Raw genomic sequence first — 27,451 nt, 5'->3', positions numbered from 1 at the left:
AGGCCAGCCTGAGCCAAACATTTCATGATACCTGACCTCAACAAAAATGGCTGAATGTAGTGGCACATCCCTGTCATTCCTACTTACAAGAAAAGCATAAAAAGGAAGTTCATAGCTGAGAGTGGCCCAAAAAACAGACCCTGTTGGAAAAATAACTAAAGCAAAAAAGGACTAGAGGCATGGCTAAGGTGTCAGAGCACCTGCAGAGAGAGAGGCCCTAGACACAAACCCTGATACAATAAAAAAAAAAAAAAAAAAAAAGGGTGCCGGGCGCTGGTGGCTCACGCCTGTAATCCTAGCTACTCAGGAGGCTGAGATCTGAGGATCGTGGTACAAAGCCAGCCCGCGCAGGAGAAACCGTGAGACTCCTATCTCCAATAAACCACCAGAAAACCGGAAGTGGCGCTGTAGCTCAAGTGGTAGAGCGCTCGCTTTGAGCTGAAGAGCTGAGGGACAGCGCCCAAGCCCAGAGTTCAAGCCCCACGACCGACAAAAAAAAAAAAAAAAGGGTCTGGGAAGGTGGCTCAGTGGTAGAGTGCTTGCTTTGAGGCATGAGGCCGTGGGTTAGATTCCTCAGTACCACATTAAGCAGAAAAGGCCGGAAGTGGCACTGTGGTTCAAGTGGTAGAGCGCTAGCCTTGAGCTGAAGAGCTGAGGGACAGCGCCCAGGCCCAGAGTTCAAGCCCCATGATCAACCAAAAAAAAAAAAAAAATAGCTCCTAGGCTCAGGGTCTATGTAGTTCACAAAGACCTAGTCTGACACATTTTTACAATTATAATATTGACTATGAAACACTCTGTCTCTTTAAATGTGGGCGCCTATAGCTCACGCCTATAATCCCAGCTACTCAGGAAGCTGAGATCTGAGTGTTGCAGTTCAAAGCAAATCCAAGCAGGAAAGTCCCTGAAACATTTATCTCCAATTAATCATAGAAAAAGCCAAAAGTGGTGCTGGCTCCGTGGTAGAGCAGTAGTCTTGAGTGAAAGGAGCTTAAAGACAGTGCCCAGGCCCAGAGTTCAAGCTCCAAAAATGGCAAAAAAAAAAAAAAGGGTCTGGGAAGGTGGCTCAGTGGTAGAGTGCTTGCCTTGCAGGCATGAGGCCGTGGGTTAGATTCCTCAGTACCACATTAAGCAGAAAAGGCTGGAAGTAGCACTGTGGTTCAAGTGGTAGCTAGCTAGCTTTGAGCTGAAGAGCTGAAGGACAGAACCCACGCCCAGAGTACAGGCCCCACAACCAACCGAAAAAAGAAAAAGAAAAAAAAATGCAGGGAAAGCATGAAACAGCCAACAACTAGCCTCAACTCTAGAAAAGCAACTTAACCTCTCAGTCCCTTGCTTCATCACCTGTAAAATCAGGGACAGTGTCCAAGGCCTGAGTTCAAACCCCCCACAACCAACTAAAAAAAGAAAGAAAGGAAGAAAGGAAGAAATGCTAAGAGCATTCACCCTGCCTCTTCTATTCCAGTGGAAATCCCACTGAAGCTGGTTTAATGAGATAGAAGCCACATAATATAATTAACTAGCTGTAATGTGCCACTTTAATATAATGTATGATTTGAAACTGGTGATCTTAACACAGCTGGTGCTGAAATAAGACACACTGTCCTATTAATGGAATAACTTAAAAATATTAGTCCCATATGTTTCCAAAAATCCTTCTCCTGTTGGCCTAGGCACCTTTATCATAGGTTATCTCATACATGCTCCATTTGTCACCTGTCCTAGGAACTACAGGTCCCTCTTTACCTCATGAGAACTCTGACCCTGCTTATGGGCAGGCAATATGGAGCCACTCACTTCCCCAAAGAATAGAACTGTTAACATGGTAACTATAAGACTGTTTGTCTGGGATACAGAACAAGACTGCATCTTTCCAAAAAAGAAAAGGTCTGTAAGAGTATTATCACTAAAGAAGAAATCAGCCGGGCACCAGTGGATCACACCTGTAATCCTAGCTACTAAGGAGGCTGAGATCTGAGAATCACAGTTCACAGCCAGCCGGGGCAGGAAAAGTCCAGGAGACTCTTATCTCCAATAAACCACCAGAAAACCAGAGGTGGCAATGTGGCTCAAGTGGTAGAGCACTCACCTTGAGCTGAAGAGCTGAGGGACAGTACGCAGGTGCAGAGTTCAAGCCACACAACCAACCAAAAAAAAAGAAGAAGAAGACAACAACGACAGCAACAAAGAAGAAGAAAACAACAATATATCTAGAACTGAAACACACACACAAACACACATACCCAAATATACATACACACTCAACAAGCAACTATTTACCACAAAGAATAATTTTTTTTAATGAAAACAATCCCAAGGCCTTTATTGTCACCTGATGATAATACAAGATCATCAGAACTGTGCACAATAAGAACGGGGCTCATCAAACAATATGAACAGATGTTTTCTTAGATTCCCAGAAAAGAACACTAAAAAAAAGTATGGATGTCTAAGTATGTATAAGATTCTTAATAACTTTTCACTTCATTGATCATTTCTAGTTGGAGACACTTTGTAACAAAGATTATCGCTTTTTAACATGATCCAACACAGTATGTATAAGTATGTATAAGATTCTTAATAACTTTTCACTTCATTGATCATTTCTATTTGGATACACTTTGTAACAAAGATTATCTCCTTTTAACATGATCCAACACAGTTGTTTTCTTGACTTTGTTTTAGAATGAATACCTTCTGCATGATCTAACACAAGGTTCATGTATCCATCAAAACCAATGATGCAGCCCCCTATCCACATATTCACTTGCTATAGAGCCACACCTGAATTCCAGATATTTTGTAAATATCTGAAGATAAAGTTGATGGGATGCACCATCACTTTCTGCACCTTTTGGCCCTGGCCACAGAACGTCATGATGGAATCTTACAAAGGCCACAACAATGAGCACCACAAAGAATAATTTAAAACTAGTGTTAGATACACACTGAAATATCATATAATCCCAGCTCTCAGGAGACTGAGGTAGAAAATTTTGAGTTCCACCCTAGCCTGTACTATACAGCAATATTTTGTCTCCAAAAGAGACAGGGGTTCATATGAAATAGTCTTTCTGAAAAGAAATGTCAGAAACATTTCAGAGGCAAAAACTACAACAACCTCCTTGACTCCAATGGGACACATGTACCCATATGCAATATGTATGTACATACATACACATATGAAAGACCAAAAGAAAATCACAAAAAGGTTATTTTGCATTTGTGTTTGGTAAGCTTATGAGCAATTTTATTTTCTTAACTGTTTTCTACATTTTCAAACTTTCCTACATGAACATGACCTACTTTTAACAAAAGAAATTCTTAACAGAGGGTACTTATTCAAATGAAAATGTACAAAGAGAATGGAGAAAGTATTTCTTTTTTTAACTTTTATTTTCAATATTCTAAGTATACCCATACTTAAAACACCAAGTACCCAACAATAAATAGTTGCTACCCTATGTCTATCCTACTTAATTTTCTAGAGGATTTTTTTAAACAAACCTAAACCTACTACATGAGACCCTGTCTCAAAACATAAAACAAAAATCCTGATTTCATGTCATTTCATTAATATTCAATGTGCCTCGAGCTTGAGATCTCACAAAGTACTGAAATCCAGTTATAAATGACCTCCTCCCCCTACTTTGACTTTGCTTTAACTTTAACAAGTTAAAGCAATTCACAGCACTATGATATCATTACATCCAAGAAAACATGGTCACATCTACTTCTTAGTCTAGCTTCAAAAATAACAATGGTTTTCCTAAATGACACTGTTCAGCAATTCAAAATCTATAGAAAATGTGAAGTTATGCCACCACCTCACATCAAGAATACAAAAAGCATGGGGCTGGGAAGGTGGCTCAGTGGTAGAGCGCTTGCCTTGCATGCCTGAGGCCCTGAGTTCGATTCCTCAGCACCACATAAGCAAAAAGAAAAAAGTCGGAAGTGGCATTGTGGCTCAAGTGGTAGAGCACTAGCCTTGAGCTGAAGAGCTGAGGGACAGCGCCCAGGCCCAGAGTTCAAGTCCCACGACCAGACCTAACAAAAAAAAAAGAATACAAAAAGCAGTGTGAATTGATTCTGAAAAGCAGGAAGAAAAGGAGAATATACACAAGGCTTGAACGGGCACTTCACTAAAGAGGATGAGAAGGTGGCTCAGTGATAGAGTGCTTGCCTTGCATACATGAGACCCTGGGTTCAATTCCTCAACACCACATAAGCAGAAAAAAAGCCAGAAGTGGCGCTGTGGCTCAAGTGGTAGAGCACTAGCCTTGAGCTGAAGAGCTGAGGGACAGTGCCCAGGCCCAGAGTTCAGACCCCCACGACTGGGCCCAAAAAAAAAAAAAAAGAAAGGCATGGTTCTTCACCCCAGAAACATATACAAAATATCCACTGACTGAAAGAAAGGCTGCTGGGGAACACATATTTACCTAAGTATGTATATATCATCCCATAGGTCAGTCAGTCTCTCTCTCTCTCTCTCTCTCTCTCTCTCTCTTTCTTTCTCTCTCTCACACACACATACATACACACACACACACACACACACAATTAGTGAGACACTATCTCAACAAACAAACTGAGCTTAAGGTTGGTGGTAGATACCAATAACCCCAGTGATGCAGGAAGCTTAAGTAGAAAGACTGAAATCCAAGGGCAGTCCCAGGCAAGAAAAAAAAGACATGAAACCCTAGCTGAAAAACAACCAAAGCAAAAAGGGCTAAAATCATGGCACAACTAGGAAAATAACATCTCTGTAGCAAGTATGAGACGTGGGGTTTTCAAACCCAATGCAGCCAAAAAGAAAAAAAAAAAAAAAACCTAGAAATGAATTAACACAAGGCTATAATAGTACAATCTTTCAAAAATATAATTTGAGCGGGGCGCTGGTGGCTCACACCTGTAACCTAGCTACTCAGAAGAATGAGATCTGAGTATCACAGTTCAAAGCCAGCCCGGGCAGGAAAGTCTGTGAGACTCTATCTCCAATAAACCACTCGAAAACCAGAAGTGGAGCTGTGTCTCAATGGTAGAGCGCTTGCCTTGAGCACTGGCCTGTGGAGCCCAGGGCCAGTGGCTCTCATCTGTAATCCTATCTACTCAGGAGGCTGAGATAGGAGGATCACGATTCAAAGCTTAGCCAGACAGTAAACTCTCCCCCCACCCCACCCCCAGACTCTTATCTCCAATTAATCAACTGGAAGTGGTGCTGTGGCTCAGTGGCTTGCCTTGAGCTGAAGAGCTGAGGGACAGTTCCCAGGCCCAGAGTTCAAAACCCATGACAAAAAAATATAATTTGAGAAAAACAGAGAATATACAAAGACTGGTGGGAGGAAAAAAAGAAGAAGATAGGCGTGGTACCACATGCCTATAATCCCAGAATTCAGGAAGCTAAGGTAGGCTAAGTGCCAAAGGTTCACATCTGTAATCCTAGCTACTCAGGAGGCTGAGACCTGAAGGTCTCAGTTCGAAGCCAGCCTAGGAAGAAAATTCTGGGCAGAAGATTCCATGAAACTCCAATTAACCAGCAAAAAGCTAGAAGTAGAAGTATGACTCAGCCAGGTGGTGGTGGCTCACACTTATAATCCTAGCTAATCAGGAGGCTGAGATCTAAGGATCATGGTTCAAAGCCAGCCCAGGCAGGAACATCCAAGAGACTCTTATCTCCAATAAACCACCAGAAAACTGGAAGTGGCGCTGTGGCTCAAGTGGTAGAGTACTAGCCTTGAGCTGAAGATAACAGGGACAGCACCCAGGCCCAGAGTTCAAGTCCCATGACCAACAACAACAACAAAAAAAAGAAGTATGACTCTGACTGAGCACCACCATTGATCAAAAAAGCCTTAGTACCAACACAAAAATAAAGGAAGCTAAGGCAAGAGGATCATGAGTTTGAAACCAACATGGCTGACCCATATCCCAATAACAGGGGAGGAGGCATGGGAATAGAATGAGAGAGATGATCATAAAAGAGAGAATAATGATAAATATAAGCCTTTTCCAGTGTAGCATTTAAATGACTAGAGAGAAAGCAAAATAAATCTGAAATACTGCTTTTGCTCGGGCTGGGAACGTGGCTTACTGGTAGAGTATTTGCCTAGCAGACATGAAGCCCTGGGTTCCATTTCTCAGTACCACATAAACAGAAAAAGCCAGAAGTGGTGTTGTCGCTCAAGTGGTAGAGTGCAAGCCTTGAGCAAATAAAGCTCAGGGACAGTGCCCAGGCCCTAAGGTCAAGCCCCAGGACTCACAAAAAAAATTGCATTTGCTCTCAAGTGGTGGTACATGGAAAATGTACCACCAGGTTTCCAGCCATTTTCATAACATAGATACACACCAGCAACATTATGGTTACACCATCATTATGTGTACAAGTAGCTGTCTTCAATCTGAAAATCACTAGCCACAGAAATCCTGCTGCTGACTTTTCACTCTTCCTCTAGGAGTCATGACCACCTAACATAAATGAATACTTCTCAGACATCAAAACATTCTTTACTACTATAAGTATACCTCATCATATATGCTCCCATTAATATCTGCACCATAGATAGGTGCCACAAAAGTTAAATTTTTCCAGTATTTGCGTTCCAAATCTTCATAATCCAAGTATCTTGGAGTACAATATCTGTAAAAGATTAAAAAAAAAAAAAGTAAGCAACTTTAGCTTTTTCACATTCATTTTCTAAGCAAAATCCTATTGAAACAAAAATACTACTGACATCTATGTTCTCAAACCCTGTAAAAACACAAATGCATTTAATTTTGATCACGTTATATTTTTGTTTTATAATAACACCAGAGTCTGTGCTCAGGGCCTCACATGGCTCATTGCTTATCATAGCTGGCACACTACCACTTGAGCCACCTAGCACAGCTTTTTGCTACTTAATTGGAAATAAGTCTGCCAAGGCTGGCTTCATAATGTGATCTGCTAGAACTCGGCCTCCTGATATCTAGGCTTACAGAGTGTGAGCTGTGGGCTCTGGCTCACTTTACCATCGTTATTGAGGAAAGTACCTTCACAAAAATATTGAGGAGAGTTTAAAAAGCATTATCTGAGCTTTTGAATTATTACTAAAACCTTTAAGCAATTACACAAGGATATTTTAGAGATTTATATGTATAAGACATAACACCTATGGAAAAACTGAGAAAGAACAAACCCACTAAAAATTCATTAAATGCATTAACTGTGGGGGAAAAAAAAAAGAAGAAACATCTTAGACAGCTGGAATGAGAGACTATATGGTTAGAACCCTTCCAGAATATAATGTTTCAGAGTGTACCAAATGTCAAAAAAAGGTAATAACCTCCCAAAAACACAGCTCCAAGCTGTGCTGGTGGCTCACACCTGCAATCCTAGCTACTCAGGAAGCTAAGATCTGAGGATCTCAGTTCAAAGCCAGCCTGGGCAGGAAAGTCTGTGAGACTCTTATCTCCAATTAACTACCAGAAAGCCAGAAGTGGCACTATGGCTCAAGTAGTAGAGCCCTTGCCTTGAGCTGAAGAGCTCAGGGACAGGGCTCAGGCCCAGAATTCAAGCCCCAGTCTAGAAATTCAAGAACAAAACAGACTGTACAATGGCAGGCGGCTGCAACAGCGACTGAAAACACAAGCTAAGAAGCAGCAATGAAGAGTTCTTAAAAATATAAACATAAGGTAGGTCTCTGAATTTATTGACATTATAAAGTTCTTCTACACTGAGTAGTTCACAGATTATTGTGAGTCTGCTGATTGAACAGAAGAAATATCCAGTTAGAGGTGTGGCTCAGGTGAAAGAGCACCAGCCAATAAGCAAAAGCATCATGCTATCTGAGGATAGAGGTTCAAAGCCAACCTGGGCAGGAAACTCCATGAACCTCTTATCTCCAATAAACCACTCAGAAAACAGAAAGTGGTACAGTGGCTCAAGTGGTAGAGCTCTTACCTTGAGCTGAAGAGCAGAGGGATAGATAGCGCCCAGGCCCAGAGTTCAAGCCCCACGACCAACAAAAAAAAAAAAAGTTTCTTCATGAGGAAAATAAGAAGTGGCCAAGTATGATGGCAAGCATTTATAATCCTAGGTACACAAGAGGCACTGGTACAAGGATCACAGCCTGAGGCCAGCTCCAGGCAACAACACAAGACACTATCCAGAAAATAAATAAAGCATAGCTCAGGTGACAGAATGCCTGCCTAGCAAGCACAAGGTTCTGAGTTCAAACCTCAGTACAGGGAGGGAAGGGAGGAAAATAAGCAAAGAAAAAAGACAAATATATGGTTTCACTCATATATGGAAGCCATACTTATAAGATAAACATATTCATGGACATGAATGTATGTATACATACGTATACTTACTTCTATACATGTATACACACATACAAACACATAGAATATGGTTCTAACTATGGGAATGGACAGGAGGAAGCAAGGGAGGAGAGAGGGAAAGGGAAAGATGAAGGGTAAACAGGTTTTTTGTTGTTGGTGGTGGTGGTGGTTGTTTATTTGGTGGGGGGATTATTTTGTCAGTCATGGGGTTTGAACCCTGGACCTGGGTGCTGTCCCTCAGCAATTCAGCTCAAGTCGAGCACTCTTATCACTCTAGCCATGGCACCACTTCCCGTTTTCTGATGGTTAATTGGAGATAAGAGACTCAGACTTTCTTGCCTGGGCTGGCTTTGAACCGTGATCCGCAGATCTCAGCCTCCTGAGTAGCTAGATTTACAGGCGTGAGCCATTGGCACCTGGCAGGTGAATAGTTTTGAAGTACAGTGCAACTATGTAAGAAAACATCAGTAAGAAACCTCAGTGAAAGTTGTTGATCAATAAGGGGAAGAGAAAGCAATACAGTATTCTGAGCAAACATAATACATGCATGTCTGAACTGGAGGGGTGGAAGAAGAGACAGCAATGGGGTATATATTTTGGGCAAACAATGTGTGCATGTCCAAAGTACTATGGTGAAACCTCTTGGTTTATCATTAAAAAAAAAATTATAGGAAGCTCAGTTGTGGGAGTAGGAAGGTTAACGAAGAGAGTAAATAAGGAGGAATATAGTTGGCACAATTGATTTACATGTATAAAAACAGAATAATAAAACCTGCTGGAATTGTTTTAACAAAGGGGAGTGGGATAAGGTGGCGATTGAGGAGATGAAGTTGATGGGGACATATTGAATGCATGTGTGGAAATGTCACAATGAACCCCCACTTATACAAGTTATGTATGTTACTAAAGAGTAATAACAAGGGCTGGGAATGTGGCTTAGTGGTAGAGTGCTTGCCTAGCATGCATGAAGCCCTCCTTTCCACTCCTCAGCACCACATAAACAAAAAAAGCCAGAAGAGGCATTGTGGCTCCAGGGGTAAGAATTCTAGCCTTGAGCAAAAGAAGCTCAGGGACAGTGCTCAGGCCCTGATTTCAAGTCCCAGGAATGGTGAGTAATAATAAAATAAATCATAATAAGATTTCTTTAAAAATAAGCAAAGAAACAGAGAAAACAATGAAACCAAATTTTTGTGATTGGCAAAAGTAGCAATGTTACCACACTAACTATTTAGATTGACTAAAACAATCAACACATACATTCACTAGACTATTATTCTTTTTTTTTTCCTCTACTGTTGTATACTGTGTCCTATCCAAAAGTGTATACTGAAGAAACCAGATGAACTGAAACCTATGAAAATCAGTTCCATCTCAGGACCATGGGACAGCCACAGTCACATGACCATGCAAGTGTCCTGTATAGTCACACAAGAGCCTGGATTCTCAATATATCAACAAATACTTAATTGTACTTAATAGTACTACCTTAAAAAGTAGAACTTCATTCTCCTTCCCTTCAGGGTAGCCTGCACTTAGCAGCTTGCTTGGAACAAAGAAATATGGCAGAGGGGACAATGTATCACTTCTGAGGTGAATCATGAAAAGATATTGTAGTCTCTATCACAGTAACACTCTCAGATCACGTTCTCTGGGAGAAGCCAGCTTCCAGGACAGGAGGAACAAGCCATGTGGCAAAGGATGGCAGACTTCCACTAAGAGACTCATGAGGGGAACACTGCTGAGCACCCCAGGCAACATCCTGACTACAAATTCATGAGAGGACCTGAACTAGACAGGACCTACAACCCTCCGGTTCCCAACCTTCATAAGCTATGAATTAGTTTAAGTGGCTGAAAGTTGGATCACTTATACACAGTATGAGATAACTAATAAAACAATGGTGCCCTTCCAACTCATTCAAGATATTTTTCAAGTAATTTAAGGCTTAAACATTGTCACACAGAGAAAATTTTGCCCAACAAAGATAAATTGTGTATAATCAAAACTTCACGACAATTAAAGAAAAAAAACACTCACAGCTATTATGAATAAGGTAACAAACTATAGAACATGTCCTTAACAGTGAAGCAAAGGGTGAGACAATACCCCAAGAAAACAAATGCAGTTATTAAATAGGGACTGAAAGAGACTGAACAGCTGACTTGTGCTATCCACATAGACATTTGAAAGAAATACAAACAGCAGACAAAAATCATCAACTCACTTGCCACTGTTGGCCAGCTGTCTGAACTCCTTCACAGTCATGGCCTTTTTCTGAATGTTGTATTGAGTAAACAGTCCCGACTGCCCTGTGACCATCTGCTGAATTGGTGCTGGAATAAGCAAATTATCAATGTCATCATAGCATTGTCTTGGCTTCCATTCCTTGGGAGGAATCACCTAAAAGTAAAATAATAAATTATTATCCTGAGGCAAGGCACCCGTTAACCATGACTGTAATGCTAGCTACTCAGGAAACTGAGATGCGAGGACTGCCAACCCAGGTAGGAAAAGTCTGTGACAGCCCTATTTCCAATTAACCATCAAAAGCCAGAAGTGGAGCTGTGGCTCAAGTGGGAGAGCACCAGCCTCCAGCACAGTTTCTATCACCACCACCTAGTATTGACAAGAGGCAAGAGGAGGACAAGCTATGTGCTACTGACTGTCTTCACTTATGGTGAAACTGTACTCTCTGTGCTAAAAAATCATATGTATCAACTATGACCAGAGCAGTCTCTGCCCAATTACTGTGTGGACAATTTTCATCCATCTCATATATTTTAAAAGTTCATCATAATCTGCCAACTTTCCCAACAAGAATTATCTCAAGTGCAATCAGACCTAAGGTATCAAACCTTGACCCCAGAAATAAAAGTAAAATCCAAATACATATCTTAAAAAAAATACTAATTAGCCGGGTGCTGGTGGCTCAAGCCTGTAATCCTAGCTGCTCAAGAGGCTGAGATCTGAGGATTTCGGTTCAAAGCCATCCCCCGGGAAGGAAAGACCATGTGATTCCTATCTCCAATAAACCACTAGAAAACCAAAAATGGTGCTGTAGCTCAAGTGGTAGAGTACTCACCTTGAGCTGAAGAGCTGAGGGACAGCACCAAGGCCCAGGCCCAGAGTTCAAGCCCCATGACCAACAACAAAAAAAAAAAAAAAAACTAATTAGAAAATAATCAAGGGCTGGGAAGGTGGCTCAGTGGTAGAGTGCTTGCCTTGCATGCATGAGGCCCTGGGTTCGATTCCTCAGCACCACATAAGCAAAAAGAAAAAAGCCGGAAGTGCACTGCGGCTCAAGTGGTAGAGCGCTAGCCTTGAGCTGAAGAGCTGAGGGACAGTGTCCAGGCCCAGAGTTCAAGCCCCACGACCGGACCCACCCAAAAAAAAAAAAAAAAAAGAAAAAAGAAAATAATCAAAATAGACAATAATCTGAAGCCAAAGTCACTACTATTAGAACTATTCCATCACTATCTTTGAATCATAAACTAAGACAAATTCACTAAGTTGTCAACACTACATTAACAAAGAGCCTTCCCATGCTCTGTTCTTCAAGGATATATAAGCAAAGTAGCTTTGTAAGTGCAGGGATATATAAGCAAAGTAGCTTTGTAAGTGCAGTCTTGATTTTCACTATAACATCTGATTTAGTGCAGTTCTGTACATGTGTTACTGTGGCAACTTCCAAAACAATAAGATAGGCAATATTGATATTATATTATTTGCCATAAAAGATGGTAAAAAATGATTAGAAAAAATAGTGTGTTGTGGGGCTGGGGAGGTGGCTCAATGGGAGAGTGCTTGCCTTGCATGCATGAGGTCCTGGGTTCGATTCCCCAGCACCACATAAGCTAAAAGAAAAAAGCCGGAAGTGGCGCTGTGGCTCAAGTGGGAGAGCACTAGCCTTGAGCTGAAGAGCTAAGGGACAGTGTCCAGGCCCAGAGTTCAGGCCCCACAACCGGACCCAAAAAAATAAATAAAAAATAGTGTTGTATTCCTAATACAAGCAATAGGAAATTATCATGGGATAGGATAAATAAGTATCTCCAACTCTGTCAATGAGTCTTGACTTACTTAAGGAGGCATTTTTGGACTCAGGTGTGTCTTGTAATTGTAATTCTCATTACCTTTCTTCAGTCTCATAATGCCAGGAGCAGCACAGGTAGATTCTGTGCCTGGAGCTCCTTTGGGAGGGTAGCTGTTGCTTCCTCTTCCAAGTTACTAAACATGTCACTTTGTCACCAGACAATCTACTAATCTCAGTGGAAACACAGTGTATGTTTTCAAGAAAGGAGAGAAAATAGGACAAAGGGCTACATTCAGAGACCAAAGGAAAGAGTCATATCCCAGATTCCCTTCTGTCAATCCTTAGTAAACCATTACAAGTTCAAGACCAAACTTTGTTAAATGATTCTGAAAGAAGATATTTGTTTCAACTAAAGAATGATTTGTCTCATAGAGGTAATATTGAACTGCTGAGAGGCCAAAAATTAAATATTTTAAGAGTTACTCCAATAAAGAAGCTAAGCCTGGAAATTCATCCTGAACCTTTACTTTGTTTTCTCCTTTTTCAAATCTCACCCAGATCTAGTTAACACTCAATCTAATATCCCTAAGTTGTAAACCTTTCTAAAATTGACTTTGAACTTTAACAAACACAAAACAAAATGACAGACCCTCTAGGGACATATGTAAAGACTTGGATTACAAGTAGCATCCAGTTGTCTGCTCAGCTGCATCTGCTCTCCACAGGTAACCTTCACAGCAGAGAGGGAGAGTCCAGGTAAAACCTTTACACAGATGAAGTCACCTGATTCATCCCAATGATGGGTTCTGCCAAAGCTCAGGCATTCATATAGACATGATACTGACATGTCTATAGGTTTCAGTCTTATCAGTCCCAGATTACAAACTAAATAATTAGATCAATTAAACTGAAATAAGTACAATAAAATACATTTTTCCTAAGACAATTTTTAAATTAAACTTCATTTCTTCCTCTCTGGTTACAAATAAAAAGAGATGAATGTCATAGACTACCTCTCTTTCCGAGCTCTTTGATCTGTCAGAGTCCAAACATGCAATGCAGTTCTCCAAACGTTACTGAATGCATCTATGACCCTGAATGTATCATTTATCATCATTTTTACAGGTATTAACTGGCACTTACAAGAAGAAAAGGTTTTTCAAACACATCTAAACTGTAGACTGCTTCTCTCTTCCTCACTGGTCTAGGCTACCATCCTCACTTGACAAACACAAATGCCCCAACAAGAATCACTGAATGCTATCTCGCCTCAGACCCAAGAAATATATTCTGTAAATAGAGGCCAGTGATCTAAACAACAACAGCAACAAAAGAAATAGCCAGGCACCAGTGGATCACACAAAATTGTAACTGCTAAGGAGGCTGAGATCTGAAGATCAAGGTTCACCAACTGCCCAGGCAGGCAAAATCTGTGAGATTCTTACCTCCAATTAGCCAGAAGCAGAGCTGTGGCTCAGTGCTAACTCACCAGACTTAAGCGAAAATGCTAAGGGTCAGTGCCCAGGCCCTCACTTCAAGCCCAAGTATGCGCACAAAAACAGAAACAAAATAGATAAGCCAACAGTCACCACATCTTCCTTTCCTTGCACTTAGAATGACCATCTGATAGTTTACATGGTCCCTTCTGCACTTTCCTCACCACCTGCTAACCCTGCCCACACAGTGACAACTCCCTATTCCTCTCATAATAAAGTTCAGGCCATGGGCTGGGAAGATGGCTCAGTGGTAGAGCGCTTGACTTGCATGCCTGAGACCCTGGGTTTGATTCCTCAGCACCACATAAGCAAAAAGAAAAAAGCCGGAAGTGGCGCTATGGCTCAAGTGGTAGAGTGCTAGCTTTGAGCTGAAGAGCTGAGGGACAGCGCCCAGGCCCAGAGTTCAGGCCCCACAACCGGACCCCAAAAAAATTAAAAAATTAAAAATAAAATGATCATTTAAAAAAAAAAAGTTCAGGCCACTTTCTAGACTTCTGGACTTACTGTTCTTTCTTCCTACATCTTGAGAAGACTGGGGTTTTTTGTTTGATTGGGCTTTTTCTGTTGGTTTTTGTTATTTCATTTTTTGTTTTGGCAGTTCTGGGATTTGAACTCAGGGCCTGTACTTCCTAGGCTAGTGCTCTATGGCTGAGTCATACCTTCAGCCCTGCTTTTTACTAATTTTGGAGACAGAATCTAACAAACTTTTTGGCCCAGGCTAACTTCAACCTGAACTCTCTTGATTTTCTGGGTTTGAGTCTCTGCTTAAATGTCCATTTCTCATCATTATAACATGCTATCACCAATATGTAAGTTCCATGAAGCAGGGATTTGGTCTATTCTATATCCCCAGCACCCTCATATACTCTTGGCACATAGCACAAACTCTTCACATTTGGTGAAAAAATAACTAAAAATAGAATAGACAAAGAAAAAAACTGATCATGGTTGCCTAGGGCTGCAAGGGACAATGGTTGGTGACAGGATATAGGAAATGACTGCTTAATGAATACAGTATCTTTCTGTGATGATGAAAATGTTCAGAAAAGCAACAGTAGTGACAGATGGACAACTGAATAAACTAAAAACCCCTGAATTACTACTTTAAGTGGGTATACTGCTTTTTTACATAAAGTATATCTCAAAAAGGTCATGTACTCATTGTAATCATAAACTGACATGTTGAATTGAGACTCCTTTTTACAACTGTTTAAAGATATTTAAAAGTTTAATTTTTTTATATTTTAGAATAAAGTTAAATGACAAAGAAAAAGCATAAGAAGCAAGGAAAGGAGAGAAAATTGATAAAACTATTAATACTCTTATACTTCTAAAACTCAATACAGGTATATCTCTGGTATCTATGAGCTATCCCTGATGTGTAAAGAAATAAAAAAGAAAAAAAAAGTGGTCTAAGAGCATAGCCAGAAGCATGGCTCAAGGATGGAAAAGGATGGACACTGATGGCTCACATCTGTAATCTTAGCTACAAAGCAGGCTGAGACCTGAGGATTGTGGTTCAAAGCCAGCCTAAGCAGGAAAGTCTGTGAGACTCTTACCTCCAATTAACCACTTAAAAACCGGATGTGGAATTCAAAGTGGTAGAGCTCTATTCTTGAGTGAAAGAGCTCAGGGACAGCACCCAGACCCTGAGTTCAAGCCCCACAATGGACCAAAAAGAAAACAGAAAAAAGAAAAATAAGATCACTCTTATTTGAGGAAGGAAATCAGTGTTACACATGACTAACAAGGACAAATACGTTACAATTTTTCTCCTACAGAAGACACAATGAAGCATAACTGAAGGCCAAGTGATCTTTTTTCAAGCCAAGATCTGAGCATAATCACCTTTGCAAGACCTGCTCGGTGAGCTCCTTTCGACTCCATGTAGGCAAGGTATTTGTTGAACTCCCGGAACTCCTCCATGGAGGGTCTGAAAGTCATTATCTTACAGCTGGGGTTCAGGGGGCTCCCCGCCTCCGCCACCTCCATGATGGCTAAGGTAGTCTCTGTAGAGAAGAGGATACAATCATCAGCACTGAATTATGTGTGCTTAAAGTCAGTGGTCTTTTCTACTGAGCACCATGTAAGCAATCCCCTGAAATCACCCCCACACAGCAGGAGCTCTGCTCTCCAGTTACTTCCTACTCCCCCCCCACCCCCCCGCGCTCATCTCTCCAGACTTCTGATAAAACAGCAGACTCTGGTCACCTCTTGCCAAGCTCCTATTCCTGGCACAGAATCATAGCAGGACTGTACTGCTGGCCTATTCAAGATCCTTGGTTCCAAGTAAAAACAAGACCACAAAAGATGTTATTCTTTTGGGGAGTTGGGGGAGGGAGGAAGAGGGCATTTGTTTTGTCTAGACAGGGACTTGAACTCATATCTGATGCTTTTATTCACTGGCTAGTGCCTTATCACCTATGCCACATCTCCAATCCTAAAATGTTGCTCTTATGTACCAGTTCTGAAAGAAACTCTGTCACTCACATGCATATTATCGAAAGACTTCAACTAGTCTAAGTAGAGGACACTCAATATTCCTAGCACAGTTGGCTGGAATATGCTTCCAGCTTGTTCTAACATGCTTTCCTGTAATAATTTACAAACGAATCATTGAAAAAAAACACCAGGAAGAACAAAGAAAGGCGAAGGTGTCTCTTCTCCTCCCAAGTTCACTGTCTAAAGGTTGAGAAAACTTCAAAAATGCATGCAAGAAAGAAATAACTCTACTAGACTAATTAGAAATTACTTCGTTAGAAAGGGTGGGATTAAAGACTCATAACAAGATATTTCAGCTGGTCAGATGAGAGAATGACTAGTTCAGGAAGCGGAGATACATGGGACGTATTGCAGGAATTGAGGAAAGTTTAGTGTCTGGGGCTTAGAAACCAAAATTTCAGAAGATACATAAAACAGTAGGTGCTCAAATAGTAGCATGACTCAAGTGACATAGCATTTACATAGTAAGCACAAAACCCCATAGTGCACGCACATGTGTGTGCGCACACACTCGCATGCATGCATGCACCCAAGTGCCCACATACACACTCACGTAGGTAGTCTGCAGGTTTTTCCTGCAAAAACAACTTAATTTTGCTGTCAATGTGTGAGATGACTCCTTCAACAAATGTTTATGGAGCACCTAACACATTTCAGACACAGAGAATGCAAAGATGAATAAAGAAGCTCTAAAATGAACTGGGTACTGGTGACTCACACTTATAATTTTAGCTACTCAGGAAGCTGAGATCTGAGGTCATGGTTCAAAGCCAGCCTGGGCAGGAAAGGCTGTAAGACTCTTATCTCCAATTAACCACCAAAAAACTAGAAATAGCACTGTGGCTCAAAGTGGTAGAACGCTAGCCTGGAGTAGAAGAGCCTCAAGGACAGCATCCAGTTCAAGCCTAACAACTGAGCAAAAACAAAAAAGCATTAGAGTGACTGATTCAGAAAGACCCACCCAACCTACTTCCAGATGGTGTAAAGAACTCAAATTTGAGTTTAAATCCTTTTTTTTTTTTGGGGGGGGGGGTCCGGTCGTGGGGCCTGAACTCTGGGCCTGGGCGCTGTCCCTCAGCTCTTCAGCTCAAGGCTAGCGCTCTACCACTTGAGCCACAGCGCCACTCCTGGCTTTTTTCTTTTTGCTTATGTGGTGCTGAGGAATTGGACCCAGGGCCTCATGCATGCAAGGCAAGCGCTCTACCACTGAGCCACCTTCCCAGCCCTTTAAATCCTCTTTGAGTGAAGTTTTCCCTTTTTTTTTTTTTTGACAGTACTGATAAACTTAGGGCCTGGATGATGTCCCTGAGCTTTTTTGCTCATGGCTAGCACTCTACCACTTGAACCACGGCTCAACTTCTGACTTTTTGAGGATTAACTGGAGAGCAGTCACAGGGTCTTTCCTGCCTTGACTAGCTTCAAATCATTATCATCTCAGCCCCCTGAATAGCTAGGATTACAGGCATGAGCTACCAGTACCACTCCTTACACACACACACACACACACACACACACACACACTAAATTTAATTGCCTGAAAAAAATGTGAAAAGTATAAGAGAAGATCAGCTATCATCTAAGAAGTTAAAAAATATATAATGATGTGATTATCATTCATTTAAAGAATGTAAAACTGATCCATCCTACAATATACAGATAAGGAGTTAAAAGAAACAAAAAGATGAAAAGTAAATCATAGCCCCAGGGGCTCAAGCCTATAATACTCTCAGAGGGATGAGATCTGAGGGTTGTATTGTAGTTCAAAGACAGCCAAAGTAAAAAAGTCAAGAGACTCTTACCTCCAATTTAACTATCAAAAAGCAAAAAGTAAGGCAGCACTGGTTGCTCACACCTGTAATCCTAGCTACTCAGGAGGATGATATCTGAAGGTCATAGTTAGAAACCATCCTTGGCAAAAAGTCCCCAGGAGATTCTTATCTCTATGTAATCACTGAAAAGTAGGAAATGGCACTGTAGCTCAAGTGGTAGAGTATAAAAAGGCTCAGCAATAGCACCCAGGCCCTGAGTTCAAGCCAAGAGTTCAAGTCCCAAGACTGGACAAAAAAAAAAAAAGAGCCAAAATTAGAGGTGTGGCTCTCTAGTGGTAGAGTGCTAGCCTTGACTGGAAAAGCTACCGGCAACACCCTAACCTTGAGTTCAAACACCAGTACCAGAAAACGCACACATAAGTCTTAACACCCTTTAGGAATTTAAAATTCAAAGAAAATAATCTCAGAAATATAGTAATACACAGGAGAAAACATTTTGGATTCTCCTTGTCTCGGGAAAAGGGTATGCAAAATTAAAAAAAAAAAAATCCTAGACCTAAAGGCTTGGTATTCTTAGTCAGCCTGCGCACAAGAGTCTGTGAGATTCCATTTCCAATTTACCAGCAAAAAGTCAGGTTAGGACCAGCACCTGTGGCTCACATCTGTAATCCTAGCCATGAATGAGGCTGAAACCTGAGGATCTCAGTATGAAGCCAGCTTGGGCAGGAAAAATCTGAGACTCATCCCCAATTAATCACCAAGAAGCCAGAAGTGGAGCTGTGGCTCAAGTGATGGAGCATTTAGTCTTGGAAAAAAAAAAAAAAATACAAGGACAGCACCTAGTACTGAGTTCACACCTCAAGACTCTCAAAAAAAAAAAAGGTTGAGTATGTAGCTCAAGTGGTAGAGCACCAGCTATGAGCATGAAAACCAACTAAGAAAGCACAATTCTAACCAGGCAACAGTGCCTCTAATCCTAACTACCCAGGAGGCTGAGATCTGAGGATCATGGTTCAAAGGCAGCCCGGGCAAGAAAGTCCGTGAGACCCTTATCTCCAATTAACCACCTGAAAACTGGAAGTGGTGCTGTGACTCAAGTGGTAGAGCACTAGCCTTGAGCTGAAGAGCTGAGGAATAGCGCCCAGAGTTCAAGCCCCATGACTGACAAAAAGAAAAAAGAAAAAAGGGGCTGGGAAGGTGGCTTAGTGGTAGAGCGTTTGCCATGCATGCTTAAGGCCCTGGGTTCAATTCCTAAGCACCACATAAGCAGAGAAAAAAAAAAGTCAGAAGTGGCGTTGTGGCTCAAGTGGTAGAGTGTTAGCCTTGAGCTGAAGAGCCGAGGGACAGCGCCCAGGCCCAGAGTTCAGGCCACACAACTGGACCCAAAAAAAGAAAAAGGAAGGGAGGGAGGGAGGGAGGGAGGGAGGGAGGGAGGGAGGGAGGGAGGGAAGGAAGGAAGGTTCAGAGTTCAAGTCTCAGCACCAGATTGAACTTCCAGTCCCAGTCCCCACATATCTTCCTCTATATAAACATAGGTACACATACCCAGATCTATGGCCTGCAAGATAAAATTTTCACTCTATGCATCCAAATCTAGCTCTTGCTTAACTACCCTAGCCTCATCCATCACCACTAACTACACTGTATAGTCATTCCTGCCTGTCCACAGGAGATTGGACTCCTCCCCCTAGGATACTCATCTGTAAGGGCGCTCAAGTCCTTCTTTAAAATAGCTAAATGTTCACATACAACTTATGCATAGTCTTCTATATACTTTAAATTATTAGCTTACTTAGTCAATGTAAATGTTAAATGAATAGTATGCCATACTGCTGACAAGTAAAAATCTATATACGCAAAATTTTCAAATATTTTTAATCCTCAGTTCAATTCATTGATGCTAAACACTCAAATACAGAAAAGAAAGCCAACTGCACTTTGCACAATACTTACAGACTTGTGCTTCTCTAACAAGCAGAGCTCTCTGTGTCCTGGCACATCACTCCCTACTCTTGAAGCAGCCTCAGCCTGCTTCCTCACCTGACAAACTCCAGCCTGTCTTGAGATTGCCAACCCTCTGGCAAGGACTGAGTGACACCCCTGCATTTCCTCTCCCTTTCTGCATGCCTCCATAGAGCAGTTGCCTCACCCAGCTGCTAGCACTTCCGACCACACACTGAGCTATGAGCTCTCAAAGACTCTCAGAGCCATCTCTGTCAGCCCTGGCATATAGCCTGGCATGCAGCCTGCTGCAATAATTATTTGCCAGCTGAGTAAAAGAATAAATACCAAATTGTTACAGTATTTAAATAAAAAGATGCCAAATTCAGATCATTTTCTGTCTGGTGTTTTGTTTTTGTTTTTGTTTTTTGTGGTGGTACTGGGGTTTGAACTTGGGTCTGGGCACTGTCCCTGAGGTCTTTTGCTTAAAGATAGCACTACCACGTAAAGCACAGCTCCATGTCCACCATTTTGTGGTTAATTGGAGATTAACCACAAGAGCCAGTGGCTCATGCCTGTGATCCTAGCTACTCAGGAGACTGAGATCTGAGTATCATGGTTCAAAGCCAGAATAAGCAAGAAAGTCCAAGTCTTATCTCCAATGAACCACCAAAAAGCAAAAAGTAAAGCTATGGCTTAAGTGAGAGTACTAGCCTAGAGCAAAAAGCTAAGGAACAGTACCCAGGCCCTGAGTTCAAGCCCTAATAAAAGGCACAGGCGCACACACACATACATACACATACATATACACATACACACATACACACACAATATCAGGCAAAGGAAGGAAAATCGTAAGTTTGAGGTCAGCCTAGGCTAGGCAGCTAATGCTTATCCTTATATGACTATTAGTTTCTTCAACAAGCCCTGGCACAGAATAGCTCTGCACTGCTGGCTCCTACTAAAACATAACAAGACTGTCTCAAAAAAAATACCTGCAACAAACAATGAGAAGTACAAGTTGTCATGTCCAAAATGAGCTTTACAACGTCAGTGCAGAGGGGGGGAGGAGGAGAAGGATTGGGATTGGGGGGGGAGGGGGGAGGCTGGGAAGGGATGTGAAGGGTAAACAAAGGAGGAGGCTGCAATACTTGGTAAGAAATGTACGTGTTATCCTGCCCATGTAATTATAACCCCTCTGTACAGTAGGTTCACAAATAAAATTAAATTAAATTTAAAAAAAAGAATGTAAAAAAAAATACCTGCAACAAATGAGCAGCAATTAAAATTAAAACTTGGCTGTGACCTAGCTTTCTAGAGAGAGGGAAAATAGACTTTGTCCCTATATGACATAACTTCTCCTTTGACTGCACAAAACTAGTTCCAATGCCCAGCACCAGTGGCTCACGCCTGTAATTCTACAGGAAGATGAGACCTGAGAATCACGGTTCAAAGCCAGCCCACCCAGGAACATCCACGGTACCCTTATCTCCAATAAACCACAGAAAACTGGAAGTAGCATACACCAAAACCCTAGTTAACCTAGGCTTTAGAACTTTTTCAATCTCTAAACCCAATATATGATCATCATAAAATTTTAAATGTTAAAATAACTCAATATTTAATCCAACTATCTAAATCTTTGCCAATATTATAGGCAAATAAGTCTATTGTTAAATTTCATTTCTTTGATTATTAATAGCACTGACTTTTGGACATTTATGTACATTTTAAGTTCTTTGGGGGGACTACTTATACTCATTACTTTTTTTTTGTCAGTTGTGGGGCTTGAACTCTGGGCCTGGGCTCTGTCCCTCAGCAGTTCAGCTCAAGGCAAGCATTCTACCACTTGAGCTACACGGCTATTTCTGGTTTTCTGAGTGGTTTATTGGGGATAAGGGTCTCATGGATTTTCCTGCTCTGGCTGGCTTTGAACCTTGATCCTCAGCTCTCAGTCTCCTGAGCAGCTAGGATTACAGGCTTGAACAATGGGCACCTTACCTTGAACTTTTTTTTGGGGGGGTGACAGGGGGCTTGAACTCTGGGCTTGGGTACTGTCCCAGCGCTCTTCAGCTCAAGGTGAGTGCTCTACCACTTGAGCCACAGCACCACTCTGGCATTCTGGTAGTTAATTGGAGATAAGAGTCGCACAGACTTTCCTGCCTGGACTGGCTTTGAACTACGATCCTCAGATCTCAGCCTCCTGGGTAGCCAGGATTATAGGCATGAGCCACCAGCACCTGGCTTACCTTGAACTTTTATCTTCAAGTGATCCTGCTGTCTCAGTCTCCCAAGTAGCTGGGACTATAGGTATACAAAAGTTTAATAAGTTTAAAAGGAAAAATAGAAAAAAAAAACTCTGCTATTAAGTGAAAAAATGTCTGGTATCAATTATACTTATATATCTCCTACGTTTTCATTTATGAAAAATGTTTACTATAAAGAAACAATGTCTACCCTCCTACTTTAATGACAAATCAGATCTATTCAGTAATAATAAGGAAATTGATTGTTTCTGGCCAAATGTAATGTTATATTCTACACTGTTTTCCTTATGCATGATTCATTTCTGACTTGGATTCTCTACTTCTGAACAACTTCTGAGACATAGCTCCAATCATATGCTATTAGTTTCTTAAACCCTGGCACAGAATGGTTCTTCACTGCTAGCTGTTACTAAAGACAATCCTTTAAGGTCTAACTATAAAGCACTCACCAGTTTAGCAGGTAATGCACCAGGCTAAAGAGACAATCAAGGAAGAGCCACAGCTGTACTAGTTTAGAAGAAGGCTATTTCAGTCTCTGTCGTTCCTGTTCAAACCCTAGTGGTCATCACTCTCTCTTTCCTCCAAAGTAAGTTCAAAAAGAAATTGAGCAGCAAAGTTACTCAGCAGGTGCTGTCCCATCCCTATCCCAGACCCTCCCCCACATACCCACTCTGCTATTCCCATTCCCAGGGGCCAGATTCACCAGACATGGGGCCTGGGCCTACAAAAGGTAAGTACAAGTCTGGCATTTCAGTTCCAACACAAGTTAGCTAGGTTTATTCTCATAGTGAATCAAGCAAGTTTCTGCTCTGCACACTGCCTTGGATGGGCATTGTTGCAGGTTGACTCATTTCACCCCAAAACACATATTGCAACCTGACCCCAAATACCTGTGATACCTGAACCCTCAACATACATAGCCTTTGCAGATTTACGTAATCAATTAAGGTGAGATTAATTAACGCAGGCTCTAGTTTATAATGACTTTTAAAAGAGAAGAGAAACCAAGCACCAGTGCCTCACGCCTAAATCCTAGCTACTCAGGAGGCTGAGATCAGAGGATCTCCGTTCAAAGCCAGCCTGGGCAGGAAAGACCATGAGACTCTTATCTCCAATAAACCACTCAGAAAATCGGAAGTAGCTCTGTGGCTCAAGTGGTAGTAGAGAGCTAGCCTTGAGCTGAACAGCTCAGGGACAGCGCCCAGGCCCAGAGTTCAAGCCCCACGACCAGAAAGAGCGCGAGCGCGAGAGCGAGACCCAGAAGGAAGAATGCCATACCATCTGAAGACAGAAGCAGAGATTGGAGTCATGCAGACACAAGTTAGAGAATGTCCAAACTGCTCGAACTCAAGAAGCCAAAAGAAAAGCAGGCAACAGATCCTTTCCTAAATTCTTCAGTAATAACACAAACTGCCTGGCACCTTGACTTTAGACATTTAGCTGTCAGGACTGTGAAAGAATGCATTTTCTCTTGTTTCAAACCACTCAAGCAGATGGTAATTTATTACAACAGTTCTAGCAAACTAATACAGGGCCAGGCCCAGAGGCAAAAGAACAGAAAGCCACATCAGTTTTATTATCAGTAAAACTCACAAGACTCAGACCTCCCATTTTACTTTGCCTCAATGGATCCCATATTAAGGAGGATAAGGAAGTTCTTTAGCATACCTATCAAGGTATCAAATGTCTGCAGGGCTCTAAATTTAGGCTGCCTTTTGTGTTTTCAGAATACACTCCACCCCATCCCCAACCCCACCTCTAACCCCAGGCCCAGGGCCCTAAGTTAGAAAACAACACAGTTTTAAAAAAAAAAAAAAAAAAAAAAAAGCCCTAGCACTATGTAACCAGACACCAGGCCCCAAACTATCCACAGACCCAGCAGGTTTTCCTTCTGGATTCAAGTCTACACCCCATTCTCTAGCTCCTTGAGCCTGCCCATTCCAAAATGGAAAAGAAGACTCCAGGAAGCAGTCCTGGAACAGAAGAGCCAATGAATCTGTGAGAAGATACTTTTGACAATCTCAATAGTTGGAAAGCTAAAGCAGGAGGATCTCAAGTTCAAGACCAATCTGCTCTACATAGCCAAGACTCTGTCTCAAAAACAAAAAAAAGCTGAGGGTCATACTGCATGCTTATAATTCCAGCAATGAAAGCCAAGGCAGACGCCGGGTACTTGTGGCCCACTCCTGTACTTCTAGCTACTCAGGAGGCTGAGATCTAAAGATCCCTGTTCAAAGCTGGCCCAGGGAGACAAACCCTTATCTCTCCAATTAACCAACAAAAAGCCAGAAGTAGAAGTCCGGCCTAATTACTAGCACAAAAAAAGGAGGAAACTAATGCCTGGCGCTGGTGGCTCACACCTGTAATCCTAGCTACTCAGGAAGCTAAGATCTGAGGATCTCGGTTCAAAGCCAGCCCAAGCAGGAAAGTCCATGAGACTCTTATCTCTAATTAGAAAATTAGAAGTGGTGCAGTAGAGTGCTCGCCTTGAGCTGAGGAGCACAGGGACAACGCCCAGGCCCAGAGTTCAAGCCCCATGACCGAACAAAGAGAGAGAGAGAATAATTAAAGATTGTTAAAGAGATCTCAAGAGCCACACAGTACTGGATTCTGATCGTTCCACATGCCTTCCTCAACTTAATAGCTATGTGACCTCAAGGAAGTTATTGTTTCCTCATCAGGAAAATGGGTGGCACTACCTACCCAACCATAGACACTGCTTAAAAAACTGCCAAATGCAAGAATCTGACACATTGCCAGGTGAGTGACATCTATGTGCTCACTTAAAAATAATAATTAGGGGGCTGGGAAGGTAGCTCAGTGGTAGAGAGCTTGCCTTGCATGCCTGAGGCCCTGGGTTCGATTCCTCAGCACCACATAAGCAAAAAGAAAAAACCCGGAAGTGGCGCTGCGGCTCAAGTGGTAGAGCACTAGCGTTGAGCTGAAGAGCTGAGAGACAGCACTCAAGCCCAGAGTTCAGGCCCCACGACCGGACCCAAAAAATAAATTAATAATAATAATTAATAGTAGTAGCCAGGCACCAGCAGCTCACACCTGTAATCCTAGCTACTCAGGAGGCTGAGATCTGAGGATTGCGGTTCAGCCACGGCAGGAAAGCCAGCACTGGCAGGAAAGTCCGTGAGACTCTTATCTCCAATAAACCCACTAGAAAACCAGAAGTGGCACTGTGGCTCAAGCAGTAGAGCTCTCGTCTTGAACTGAAAAGCTGAGGGACAGCGCCCAGGCCCAGAGTTCAAGCCCCACGACCTACCAAAAAAAAAAAAGTGGCGCTATGGCTCAAGTGATACAGTGCTAGCCTTGAGCAAAGAAGCTCAGGGACAGTGCCCAGGCCCTAAGTCCAAGCTCCAGGACTGGGGAAGGAAGGAAGGAGGGAAGGAGGGAGGGAGGGAGGGAAGGAAGGAAGGAAGGAAGGAAGGAAGGAAGGAAGGAAGGAAGGAAGGAAATAACATAGACCTCTCCCCTAAATTCAGTCCCAGTAAACCCAAGGACCTACTGGGCACAAACTTTGTGAACAATTCTGCAAAGACAATACAGAATCTGAAATTTAAATATAAACCTTCCTCCAAAATCTGCTTCTCCATCCTAGTTTAAAACCCGGTTCCATCACCCACAATCTAGCTTGCCACTTTGTGGCCAAAATACTGAATCCACAAAGAGCTAATGAGTGCATAAGTATAAAAGTATGCAAGTGGTTATCATACCACCAACTAGGGGTCAGTAGAAGGGCAGCACAGATCACCAAGAACACTTTCAGAAAACTTTAAGCTAACCCTTTAACAGGATCAGGGTAGAGGGAACTGAAATGTAAGCAGATCTCCAACAGAGCAAGATGTCCTCCACCCTCTATGTTTCACATCAGAACGCAGAGGTCATCCTGAGCTCCACCTGAGCTCCACTCCATTTTCCTCCTACTCCTAAGTATAGACCACTGTTGTCTCTTCAACTTCCTTCCTTCAACTGTTCATACTGTTCTTTGGTCTCCATGCCAACAGTTACTAGCCTAAATCAAGTATTGATCCTAAATTTTGGAATAGGACTAATCTAGCCCAGTCTGGCCTCAATCTCACCCAACCTCAAACTCTGAAGAGCAAAGTGTGTACTTCCAAAGGATTAAAGGTGTGTACCACCATGCTTATCTCATCCTCTTTATAAATCCTTTAAAATAGCTTAATATAATTCTAGTCCTGCCATGTTCTAGATCCTGCTTTTCACCCAGCCTCAAAGACCCTTTTGGCCCACTAGATCGCTTAATTCTAAACCACTCAACATTCCCAAGAATGCTAAGCCATTCTCCCTGCCCCCCCTTCCCTCCCACCCCTGCTACTGTGCTGTATATAGGTATCTGTCACATGTGTACCACTGTGAGTACTTCCTGTGAGACAGCTAAGTGCACTAATGTACTTGCTCTTATGTAATCTTATAACTTTACTAAAAAATTGACCTGTGACATCTCTATTAAGCTAATGATAGAAAATGCTTTGCACACCATCTTAGTAAGAGCTGAAGATGAAATATGCACCTAATCTCAGATAGTAGCCTCCATAGTCATAACTACTGTGCTACTATTGTTAGTTTTTTTTCCTCATTCTCAGCTACCTGGCAAAACCCATCTGTCAACGTATATTTAACATGTGTACCATTACAAAGACTTGCCTGGCAATCCCTTCTATCTGACAATGACCAATGCTCTCCCCATTCCCACTTACATCCACGTAATAAGTCTTCAGTATTCCAAGTCTGTGTCTGCAAATTCATCAACATACTAAACTTTATTCCTAACTTCCAAATCTGTTCTTTGGGCAGTTGACTGATGATTCAGTCAAAGGCAGACACAAAATAATGAAAACTGGTATCGCCAAAAATGAAGATTGCTGAGGTCAAAGAGAGAGAGGTGTGTGTGTGGACACAAAATAATGAAAACTGGAATCTCCAAAAATGAAGATTGCTGAGGTCAAAGAGAGAGAGGTGGTGTGTGTGTGTGAAGATTGCTGAGGTCAAAGAGAGAGAGGTGTGTGTGTGGACACAAAATAATGAAAACTGGAATCTCCAAATTTGAAGATTGCTGAGGTCAAAGAGAGAGGTGGTGTGTGTGTGTGTGTGTGT

At 42.0% G+C, this 27,451-nt stretch overlaps 1 protein-coding gene across 3 annotated transcripts in view; it reads right to left on the bottom strand.

Annotated features, from left to right (window-relative positions):
- Window positions 1-27,451, bottom strand: part of Kdm4c (lysine (K)-specific demethylase 4C) — a 302,738-nt gene that overhangs the window by 251,060 nt on the left and 24,227 nt on the right. For all 3 annotated transcript variants that reach the window (XM_013026410.1, XM_013026411.1, XM_013026412.1), the window contains exons 2-4: window positions 15,697-15,857; window positions 10,547-10,722; window positions 6,523-6,637 (exon numbers count right to left, since the gene is read on the bottom strand). In XM_013026410.1, the coding sequence (XP_012881864.1) occupies window positions 6,523-6,637; window positions 10,547-10,722; window positions 15,697-15,840 (435 nt within the window). In that variant the 5' untranslated portion in view covers window positions 15,841-15,857. The remainder of the gene's footprint in view (window positions 1-6,522; window positions 6,638-10,546; window positions 10,723-15,696; window positions 15,858-27,451) is intronic.

This window comes from Dipodomys ordii, unplaced genomic scaffold (assembly GCF_000151885.1).
Source record: "Dipodomys ordii isolate 6190 unplaced genomic scaffold, Dord_2.0 Scaffold93, whole genome shotgun sequence".
Classification (NCBI taxonomy): domain Eukaryota; kingdom Metazoa; phylum Chordata; class Mammalia; order Rodentia; family Heteromyidae; genus Dipodomys; species Dipodomys ordii.
Note: the sequence above shows the minus strand (reverse complement) of the source record. Positions and strands in the feature narration are given on the sequence as shown.